This window comes from Notothenia rossii (assembly GCF_949606895.1).
Source record: "Notothenia rossii genome assembly, chromosome: 11".
NCBI lineage: Eukaryota > Metazoa > Chordata > Actinopteri > Perciformes > Nototheniidae > Notothenia > Notothenia rossii.
In genome coordinates this window covers 16,833,542-16,845,495 of record NC_136910.1, presented here as the reverse complement: position 1 = coordinate 16,845,495, position 11,954 = coordinate 16,833,542, and the positions used below count along the sequence as shown (strand labels likewise).

Sequence of the window (11,954 nt, the reverse complement as noted above, 5' to 3'; positions counted from 1 at the left end):
ATGCATACTAATGGTGAGACTATCCGCCCTAACTAACAAGCTCTAGACAATGCTTAATGATCATATATAGAATTAATGAGGTTAATATTATCAGCTGAGCCCAAGGGAGACATTGAAAGTCTTATATTAGCATTTCCTTACATGACATCAGATTGGATGGCAAAACCCACACTGGCCATTTTATACTTGTACTTTATACTATACTTTATACCAATTACCAGATTTGACTGTAGTACCTATATTTCACCACATAGAGGCAGTATTTGCTAACCAATTGTGATATAATAATGAAGTTGCAGTTACTATATGCGTCCACCAGATGGCGACATTACCCATGTGATAGAATTACTAACAAAGCACTTATATACTTATAAAGTACTGGCTTATCTATAGCCAGTTGAGTAGCACGTGAAATGTTTGGCTCTATCAAACCTGATTTAATTATATGATTCTGTTTTCTTCAAGGTTGTATCTTCCTGGTCGAATGTACTTATTGTAAGTCACTTTGGATAAAAGCGTCAGCTAAATGCAATGTAATGTAATGTAATTACCCCAAATATGATAATCTATCTAAAAGTGCATTTTATGGATGGAATTACACTTGTGTACCCCAACAAATGATGGATATTTTTGAAACATGGGGGAAATTAATGATCATACAGACTTTCTCAGACATTTGAAGTAACATACTCAAACGTGCAGCCTAGAATGTAGTGTCCCAATTTCACCCAGTGCTAGTATGTCAGGGGGGGAGGGAGGGGTAGTGGGAGGCTGTGACCTCTCAGGCCTGCAGCAAGAATCCTCCATCTGAGAGTACTCTTTCAATGCTGGAGATTTATATACCTATCATCAGCTCGGTGCAGATTAACTGCTGGTTGTAGACTGACTGTCGTATTTAAAATGAATGGATATCATCGTTATTTGAGTCTTGAACAGAAACATATTACCTCTGTGGGACATGGATTGGACATGTTTTGCATATGTGTAGTGGTATTAAAAGACACAAAAAAGCTCCATCGTGGTTGTGAGAAACATCCTTTAATGAGTTCAGTCAAATTAGCTTTGGTAACATGAAGAGCATTTGGAAGTTTAGGTGTAAACATAGAAAGGTTGCTTTTACAGAAAATAAAAAGGGCAGTTGTCATTAGAGACATTCTCTTCTAACTGAACCAAATAATGAACATACAACCACAGCAGACTAGCAAGTGTAAGCTCTGAATTAAATACTTTAATCCACCACAACATAGCTCGTTTTTTTTGGAAGGCTAAAGTATGGTACAAGAAGTTGTCAAGTGGAGGACAGACTCCTTCTTACGTATTCGAAACACGTCAAAGTCGTCTTATTTCTGATGCCATGAGAGTCTGAAACACTAGCTGCATGTTTTACATAACTGGCATCGGGTGCCAACGGCCATCCCCTGCACCAGTGTGTCTAACACAAGTCACGTATAGCATTTGCAACCAGGACGCTTATTTGATCTCCCGTAGTATGATGGCATACTGTAAGGTGGACTTGCTTGGTTAGAAAGTACACAGGAATTTACATGCTGCACACACTGCATTTCAACATCTTTCATCCATCAGATATTTGCATGCAAAACAAATTTATAAACCACAGTTGGATCAGAATTGGATGTATATTCCTATTAACTGGCAGTTTTCTTAAACCATGCTTTTTTAGCCCAGAGATGTGTGTTTTGGATTTTACAGTTTGACAGCACAACAGCCTAAACAATTAAATTCTGCATGCATTATGGTTGGCGTGAAACCAGTCCCTTGTAACATTTCAATACACAGTATTAGATCATGTGAGAGTAGTTTTATTGAGTAAGTGAGTGTTTTTAGGCTATATTGTAATCCCTATCTGTTATACACAACACATGAACAGCGTTTTTATACAGTAAATCATCGTTGAGACGTCAGTGGGCAGGAGTGCAGCGTGCCAAACTTCAAGTATGTGAAACAGACATTTGAATCATCACTGCAAACCCTCTCTGTCCTTTACCTCACATTTTGAGTTAATACTAAATATGTTTTCCTATCATCTCATATGGCTTTAACTCAGTGGCACTTCATTCTAATAATGTTACATGTAGACTTTAAGGCTATAATGCCCCACAGTGTTATTTGTTTATGGTACTCTACTTAATAGGCAATTTGGCTTCTTCATCTGGAGACTTTATCACCCAGGTGAACATGGACAACAGAATGACAATTAAGGCAAACAAAGGTAAAATAAAGCTAATAAGAAGTATTGTTGTCTACCTTTACAAACTTACAGAATAATACTGACATTACACTTTTGATTTCTTCAGTGCACCACCTCAAATGCATTTTAAGTACAGTTATAGATGAAGAATAATTAAATGGTCAGACACTACTGTGTGAATAGACTGTGTTCCCTAAAGAAGCAGTCGGGCCCTGTATGTACAGGTGTACCTCTGTCTGATTCTCACTTTAATGAATGGCTGTTTGACTCTAAACAATTACAAAGTAACTCTGTTGTAAATGCTATCATTAATAGGAATGATAAATACATAGCACCATCTTTTGTTGAAAATAAGAAATTAAAAAAATACTGAAAATAAAAACATTGAAACTTGAAATGTCACAAAATAGAAAATGGATCCAATCTATACTTTGTGGCTATGCTACATTACCGGATGTTACCACTCTTTCTTTGTAGATCAAGCCCATACAAAACCCTCTAACCCTTCTATTTCTATACATGCACTTTGGTTAATATACTTTTTTAGCTTTTTTTACTAATTCTTTGGCAGTTACCAAAACAAAAAAGGCAACAAAAAAGAAAAGAAAACATAACAAATTAGCATCTAATTATTTCATCATTACAAACAAACACTGAGGCACTTAATCAGCTAAAACAAAGCTCTTACACATATCCTTTGACAGAGCAACACAACTATGTACATATATGTAAAAAGTGTTATAAATAGGTTTTAAACCATAGATACTATATACATCTTTTAACTGAGACAGTATTGGTTGTTTTTGTGTTGGGTTGCTTGTTGATTTTTGGTATTACCCCAATTCGCTGTGATTGGGGTTAATTGGCCTGGTGGCTCCAGCGGCCATTGGTACTCAGGCATCAAATCTTTAACTTCAGAGTGGAACTGATGACACTTGCAGTTTGGTAGAGGGTTACTGGGAAACACTGGGATGGAGTAATGGCTCATTCTCGCTTCCTTAAGATGACATAGATGAGTCCGCTGATCAGAGCCAATGGGAAGGCCACCCACGCCAGGATGTAGGAGAACCCGAAGGGCTCCGTATCCGGCACCCACTGTGGACTCATCACCGTGTAGATGATGGCTCCGCTCATCACGAACAAACCTGCAGGGGAGGAAAAAGTGAGCACTTAGGACATAATCTCGATCAATTATCAGATCATGTTTCTCTGCAGTCTTGTGTCCTGGGCTGAACCCTGTCTGGCAGAGCAGGTTTCCCAGAAGGCATCCTTCCACAACAACACAATGGTTCATGCTTATTGATCTCAGAGCCAGCCATAGAAAGATTTTCCGGCTCTGCCCACCTCCCTGGTACGACATGACATGATGTGTTTGTCGGACCCCCACACTGCCAGCCCTTCCTGACATTTCAACTTGCACGACTCGCAGTGTGCCGAGCGCCAGTCCCTTTTGGCTGAGTGGGCACCTGTAGCCAGTCAATGCCCACTATAGAGAGCCAACCTGGGATGTTGGAAAGGGCTGCCAAGAGGGGACACAATGGGCTGGCAGTGGAGCCACTCTCTGGCCAAAGGGCATGGAGAACAATGGACAAGTGGAGCATTAAACCATTAGCTACTGGCTCAGACTTCATCTAATTCTCTGCCACAGTAGATGCAGTGTTATCATCTGCTTCTGTTTTTTTTTAAGGACGATTTGTTGGAGTGCTGTATTTTGAAGACTACTTAAAAGTCAAGTCTTACTGTTCCAATTAGAGTAATGTTGAAACTGTATTTAGTGGATTGTCAATTGGCTGAGAACTCACTTGTGTGTACAACTTCTCAAATGTGAGTTTTTTTATGTTATTGACAATTGAATGCCTTTGGGTTCAGGACTGTTGGTCGAACAAAACAACTAATTTGAAGATGTCACTTGGAATCTAGGATATGGTCATTATGATATTTAGTTTCCCAAGCTGTAGTCATATCAGATTCAACATAAATCTCTTTGGACATTTTGTTTTGACACTAGCTAATATAATATCCATCTGATATTCATTAATTTGGGGAGAAGAGGTGAAAGGGAGAATTGAACTTACTGGCAAGGATCTGGAAGGTTCCAGTGAGGAAGAAGCGTCCGCCCTTCTGCAAAGTGAAGAGCTGGCAGAAGAAGAGCAGGAGAGAAATGCAGCTGAAGATGATGGACAAGATCATGAGAGCCTGGACTGCCTGAATCCATTCTGCAGGAGGGAGGAAAGAGAGGAAGAGTGTTGTCAATAATTGATACACAATCATCATTATCCAAAGCATCAATAAACCTACATTAAAATTGTCCTAAGGAGCGCATGAGAATGGAAGGCTCGTATAAAAAACTAAACGCCAAAGCCTGCTGGTTTTGTCCCTGCTGAATTGAAGCATCCTCTGAAAGTAATGTTGACTTCTGGGAATGTGTAATGGATCAATAACAATGAAACCTAGGTATCTTGTTCCTAAAAGCTCCGTGCTACCCTCACAGCAGGACCTCTGACTGGATGTACCATCGATCGGCACTGCTAGTTCTCCAAGGCTATAAGCCCATTAACCCATTAGACACCTGTATTGATGGGGGAGACCATCTACATGTGCTACTGTATCTTTGGAGTGTGTGGTTGTATGTTTGTGCTACAATCGTGCCAGGAAACCAACGTTTTCCAAGCAGGGTCTATTACTTGTCTGAGGGTTATCCATGGTGCCTTGTTGTCCTCTTTGGTTTCCTTGGCATTTACTTTTACTCCTCTGTATCTATCTAACTCTTCTCTTTTTGGTATCTGCTACTACTGTCATGGTTTTCTGGCATAAAAACTGCCATGTCACAAGATATTGAACAACAAACAACTGCCTCAATGTGGTTATGCGTTGGCATCTACTTCTAGCATTAGCAATTATTCCAGACAAGCCCTATAAAAAGAGCGGTTTTATTATATCTCCATTTGTATGCACGCCACTGCTGATCTCTGACATCAATATTGGATGTGATTGCTTCAACATTCTCAAGCATCTTTGGTTTATCGATCCTTTTGCATTATGTTAATCACAGGCGTGTGATGGTTTAATGGGGGGCACTTACAACATGTTGTAAAAAAAGGCATGATGGATGATTTATTACCGCTCATGTTACAAAAATAATGATTAATGAATGATACTGCTGTGTGATATAATGACTTACACTAACCACATTCTCGCATTGTAAGCTTAAATGAAAACATTCAATATCCCTGAATGTGTCTCTGTTCACATTTATAAAGAATCATGCAGTTTTCCTGGAAAAAAAAAGACCTGCGTTATTGATTTAAAAGGAAACGAGATTTTGAATGATGGCACAGGGTTACCAGGATGGAGTCCGGTTACCAGAAATAACAGCGCTACAATATGTCCTGATGATCATTGGCTCGAGGGGGGATGAGATATGGGAGGAAATATGACACGCTGCAAATCTCCATCCACAAAATGCAGCCAGCACAAATACCACACCGGAGCAACAATTAGATTCCCTTCTAATGATGCTGTTTTCAGATGTTACATAATACTGGGTAATAACACTGTGAGAAATGGGTGAAATGTTCCATCCCTGCCCCTATGAATAGTGCTCACCTATAAATACCGACAATCCATCACTGCTCTCTGATAAACAGACATCTTGTTGTCCTTCCTTCCTTCACTGACCGCTAGTAGGAAACAGTGACATGGGGCATTTCCTAAAAAGGGGCGCGGTTCAGGACTCACTGAATATCACTGATAAGCGATTCTGACTCATATTTAAAAAATGTACTTGAACGCCATTGTGTTGTTATTGTGTTGTTATTACAATGCAGACAGTTAGAGCTTCTACTCAAGCGTTTTAGTGTAATACCAAACAGGAAACAAACTGTTGATGGTTTCTGCATTCTATTCTGAGGCCCTACACCCCACTGTGCCGCACAGCTCAACAACAAACCACTGTAGTATTTACTTCACTATGTTTATGTATAGTTGAACTGCATGGAAGCAGAAGAGATTCTTCCTCAATTTCTAATTTTAGAAGGAGTAAATTCTATGAAGTAATTTTCCTGGCTGTACGGAAGTGTTATTTAACTGGGCATGTGATAACTGTGACATGTGCATCTCTCACCTTGGCGTCATCAAAAGTAAATGGAGCCAATATTTTGGTAACCAAGGCACCTCACTATGATGATTATGATTCACTTCAGAAGGAACTTGACAGCTCAGCAAAGCTTCAGAAAGCTCTATTGAACGCAGGCTTGGCCGACACGTCAGGATAGAGTCCACTATCTTCCATCTCCCAAAGCCAAAGCGCAGACCCAGACCTGCGGGGCCTTCTTGAACAAACACTGTGCGTCAGTGCAAATAATGAAAGCAAGTCAAACAAACTGGCCGTGCCATGAAACTACCTGGCAGGCGCTGCTGCCCCTTACAAAACACACACTGGCTGAGCACAGCTCATTCTAGATAAATGACATCACCTAAATGCAGCCAGCACCTCCTGCACCACTGTGACAGCACATTTAGTAGCAAAAAATATCTGCCAAACAGTGATCTCACGTTTATGCTTAATAATACATTTTAGGAGAATGAAAATGTTATTAGGTAAGGGTTTTTAAAAAAGAGTTGAATCTTATGCGATCTAATTCAAAAATGAGGGGGCGGGGCTGACTGTCTAAATAAATATGTAACCCTACAGCTCCTGCCTTAGATTGTCCCAATGATCCCTGCAAACTAACACTGAACACTATGATCTGACACTGGGTGGGACCCACTGTCAGAATGCTATGTTCTGAATGAGGTAGTCTAAGGTCTCCCTGCTTTCAAATACTCTGTCACAGGCATGCCGACGCACACACGTACATACATAGATGTAAAACTTTAAATACTCTCTGCAGCCCCACCCTGATCCTCCACAACTCCCAGGCTCCTGTAACTATGGACTCCCAACACGGGACCTGAATATGGACATCACCCCACGACTATTTATACAGTGGCAGCCTATCAGCTAGCACTTGAACACAGCACTGGCACATTCTCTGCCCTAGATGGCGCCAGAGTCCCAGAGGAGCTGTGACACACCCACATCATCAACATGGTAAATGTTGTTTTTCAGCAAGTCATTTCTCCAAATGTACCATTTGGATGGTTTAAACTGGTTTCAGTGCTATTAGGGGAGACTATTTTTGCTTAAAGTAAACTTGAAGGGTGACTTATCAGTGGGAAACAAATCTTGAGATGTTTTACAACTTCCCAGCAGAGCAATGCTTTAAGTCTCCATTAGCCTTGTATTGTAACACAATAGTTGGCCTAAAGGAAAATAGTCAAATGAGTCTTACCTCCAGCTGATCCTGGATCACATTGGGATCCCACACTGATAGTAGAGCAGTTTTGCCAGAGGTCTGAGGTGCTAGTTTGACCTGATATCCATACCTGTTGTCAAAAACATACAATCAGATGTGTGTAGAGCACAAAAGAGGTCAGAAAAAATATATATGTCATATTCAAAGGCACCACTATAAAGTGTGGGAGGCAAACAATCTATTAACTTGTATTTATTTCTGATGGTTTTACATTTCAGTAAGCTTCAACACTGATTCTGCAGCATATGTGTTTGCATATATTAATCTTCAATCCTTAAAATTGCATCTGAACAAAAAAGGGGGGGAAAGCATAATAACAGTTTTACTCACGCTGACAATTGTTGACACAAACAGGAGAACCAGGCCAGCAATGTGCAGGAGGACGATTCCCAGGAGTAGGAGCAGCATCTTTTCAGGCGGTCTGGGCAGCAATGAGAAGAGGAGACGGTCTCTTTTAGAGTGTGTGTGTGTGTGTGTGTGTGTGTGTGTGTGTGTGTGTGTGTGTGTGTGTGTGTGTGTGTGTGTGTGTGTGTGTGTGTGTGTGTGTGTGTGTGTGTGTGTGTGTGTGTGTGTGTGTGTGTGTGTGTGTGTGTGTGTGTGTGTGTGTGTGTGTGTGTGTGTGTGTGTGTGTGTGTGTGTGTGTGTGTGTGTGTGTGTGTGTGTGTGTGTGTCAGATGATTGGGACATGGGTGTGTCGCTGCAGCACGTTAAACACTGACAGCTTTTTTAGAGAAACTTCTCTGGATGTTTCACGTTTATACAGCATGTCAATTACCAATAATCACCATACAAAAAAAAGTAATTGTTGGTCATCTGGAACGTTTGATTTACGTTTAGCTTATTTTAAGGATCACATGTGTTGTTTTTATCTATAATAATAGAAACATTTCTTAAAAGTTTGATTATTTTGAATTGCGCTGATTTTTCATGTTTGAAGTTCTGTTCTTTTACGATTTGCCTGAAATTGACGGTTTGTCTACTAATGGAAAGAAAATGAGTAAAAGTCGATCTCATAATTGTATAACATCGTAATTGTATAACAAAGCAATAAAGAACCACTTTAAAGAAGTTAACAAAGTAGAACAATATAAAGTGCATTTATCGAATAAAATCATTTCTAAACGACCAAATAAGCTTATTTTTCTGCGATGACAGCCCAATCATCCAGTCTCTGCGCGCAATGGAGCGTCGGGTGTCCCAGCGAAAGGCGCGTTCCCTTCTTTAATCCGCCAGGACTGGCTGAGTGCAGCTGAATACAAGGAAGTTAGGAAAAAAGGTCCACTTACTTTGAGCGGCGAGCTTGTATTTCCACAAAAAAAGCGGTTTAGGCTTACAACAAGCAAAAGCAAGTTTTCCCAAACGAGTCCAACAGCGGTAGTTCCTCAGTCCTAAAAGTTGCTCTCAGACTAGATTGATGTCGGTACTGACGTTCTGTTATAAAGTGTCTCATTATGGGAGAACAACGCCCTGCGTGCGTCGCTACGTCATGGAGTGACCCTCTGGTGCACGGCCAGGGTTCCCAATATAGATGCGCCATGCGTAATAGCGCATGGGTTGCCTTAGTTACTAACTTTCTGTATCTGTAGTGACCCGACTGTTCATTGTTAAGCTGTCATGGTAACTAAAACATCTGCCTGCTTTCTAATATTTATTCCTGTTCTCTTTGACAGGAATACATTTTTATAGCACTTTAGAATAGTGCCCTGTACTGTGGAATTCCTTTTTTTTTGCTGCTCAGTTAATGTTAAATATGAATATTTCCATATAGATATTATTCAGAATAATATCATAAATAAATTTAAACATTTTAGAGGAAATTGGAGAATCATATAGTGGTTTTTAAAGCACTCTAACAGCTTGATTTTGACCGTTATATCTTTGCTTATGTTATCAGCCTTCTGGTCATTCAAGATTTGCTATTTTAGCAAAACAAGCATTGTCATGCATTTGATTGCATTTATCTCACAGTATAGAATTAAAAAAAAAAGTGGACTTCTTCCAAGATGCAATGTTTCTCTGTAAACGTAGCTTCTCGTTACCCTGGCAATTAGAAACAAAAACATTGTGGTGTGGGTCTTCTCCCTCTGGTAGTCATCTAGTCGGCTTCGTGACTCACAGTATGTGTCGAAGTGTGGATAGGTATGCCTCGGACAGATAGCATCTGGGGCTCTCCTCTGTTTGACATGACTCATTTGCAGTGGGAGTTAGATAACGTTCTGCCCTGACCTGGGACTGCAGCCCCTGTTGTTAATGTGTACAAAAAAGTATCCTCTGAGATTACTCTTACATATGGGTGTTGCAATCAAAGGAATTCCAGGGAAATGCAGGCAGGACAGGGAGTGGTCAAAAGTGTAAATATTTGAAAGTATGAATCTACTACCTTATCTTTTCAAGGGTTAAGAGATACAAAAAACACCTGCTGTAAAAAAAAGTTATGTTAGTGATAATTTAGCTGTTGTTGGGCTTCTTCATTCTTTAGCCTGGCATTTTCGAAATACACTATAATTTTCATTGGGTCATAATAAAACTGGACTTATCAAGCTCCTTCACTGATTGTATACTCTTCACAGCAAAAATACTGGGCTTCCTCGATGTTGCAGCAGATTTTGAAACATACACTTTATATGCATTAGCCGGCTGGTAGAGAGGAGCTTAAGAGCTGTCCGACCTCAGATAACCCCTGTCAACATCCACTCTCTCTATTCTTCACCACTTAGCTCACACTTCTTGGATGCCTCTGCATGTGTTTCTCACACTCCCATGATAACAGAGGCCTTTCTGCTGGGCTCGTGTCCACACACACACATGAAAGGGACAGTTACAAGGCCATGAAGTGCTCTGAGTGGATGCGTTGTGGCTCAAAGTATGTGACATTCTCAGCTAGTGCAGCATAGAAGAACCTCTTTGTCTCTCCGATATTTTTATTCGTGTAATATGTTTACTGAATTATCAGGTCTTAACCCTGATCATATGTGTTCTGCTCCAGAAAAATATGTGACTTGTAAAGGAGAACTCTTGTTAAAGGTGTTTAGTAACTGTGCCGGCGCTCCCCATCCCCATCCCTTATATGTCAATGTTTGTAAAAGACCTACAATGGGTGGACATGGGAGTGTTAAGTTTACTGCGTTTGTGAAGCCCGGAATTGCGGCCAAACTTTCCAGGGAGAGCCACATAACAAACATTCAGGCCGAGATACTGAATGTTACATCTGGAACGGCAACTTACATTTCACCTCTGTAGTTAAAACGCTAAGACTTATCTTCACGTCAGCGCGGCAGACGGTACAAGTGCATACCAAAACCATAGATAGGACCTCGGCCAGGAGGACCTGGAGGGTAGATTAAGTTACAGTAACACCTTCCACATACCAACACGGACTAGAGTGTAAGAGCAGATGCAAGCGTGCATATCTGATGTTTTTGTTTCTACCTAAACCAAATGAATTCAAGATTAGATAGCAAATGGACCAAAGATGGGCACTTTCCCTTTGCAATTCCATTGTTGCTGATTTTAAAACAATGTGACAGGCTGCTTTCACTTGATTCCATTGAATGTAATATTACTTATCTAGACTAAGACCCCATTAGCTGTGATGAATGAATGGCTCATACTCACAGTATATATTATTCAGCTCGACTTTGAATCAGTGGATCCAGCTGATGATATGTCAGAGGGAAGGCCTGTCTGCGTCGCTGTTTGTCTTTAAGCCTTGTCGGTCAGGTTCTGACAGCTGTCGGTCAAAGGTGGGTCAGCCCTGGTGTCCTTTCATCAGCATGGGAAGTTCCGCTGACTGTCGGACCTCTGAGTTGCAGTAGTTTAATAGCTCCCCTCCTACTGCAGCCGCGACTGCCCCTCTCTCCACTAACGTCAGATGTTTCTGGCCAGAACTCCCTAACTGTTTACACAAACTCACACATACAGCATGGTTGTTAAGCAATATAAAGCAAGCAATTGCATGTAGGACAAGAAAGTTGGGGATACTAGAGATGAGAGGTAAATATGTTGTGTTTGTTTATTCTGATAAGTATTAAGCTACTCACAATCCTTGTCTTGTCATCACACTTTAATCAAGAGACACAGAGTGATGACAACACATGTGGAAACTAAGCCCTGTCCCTTAACTAAATACAGTCCTGTGATGTGAGTATGTCTGGGCTCCGAGCTCAAAAGATAATGATATAATTTCCGGTGGAAAAATTAAGGGTTTTACTCTAAAATCATACCAAAGTTTTCATTGCTTTGTTAAGAAATATATCAAATAATGAAGTTACCTAATTATAATGCTAAGCCTAGAATATCACTGTTTGTGGAAAGCCTCGTGATTGCATCATTGCCTTGCTTGTCAGCAAACTCTTGCATTAATCTTGAATAACCGTCTCTTCTGACAT

The 11,954-nt window shown here is 40.5% G+C and overlaps 1 protein-coding gene across 2 annotated transcripts; it reads right to left on the bottom strand.

Annotated features, from left to right (window-relative positions):
* Window positions 1-1,016: 1,016 nt before the first annotated feature.
* pmp22b (peripheral myelin protein 22b) lies at window positions 1,017-11,379 on the bottom strand. 2 transcript variants are annotated; one of them, XM_079660601.1, is made up of 5 exons: window positions 11,182-11,379; window positions 7,897-7,987; window positions 7,543-7,636; window positions 4,285-4,425; window positions 1,017-3,354 (listed from the first exon to the last, which is right to left on the bottom strand). In XM_079660601.1, exons 2-5 carry the CDS (start codon window positions 7,972-7,974, stop codon window positions 3,194-3,196), a joined length of 474 nt encoding a protein of 157 aa, XP_079516727.1. In that variant the 5' UTR covers window positions 7,975-7,987; window positions 11,182-11,379; the 3' UTR covers window positions 1,017-3,193. The 2 variants fall into 2 exon arrangements, with proteins under 2 accessions (XP_079516727.1, XP_079516728.1); XM_079660602.1 differs by lacking the exon at window positions 11,182-11,379 and adding an exon at window positions 8,853-9,011.
* Between the last annotated feature and the right edge of the window lie 575 nt (window positions 11,380-11,954).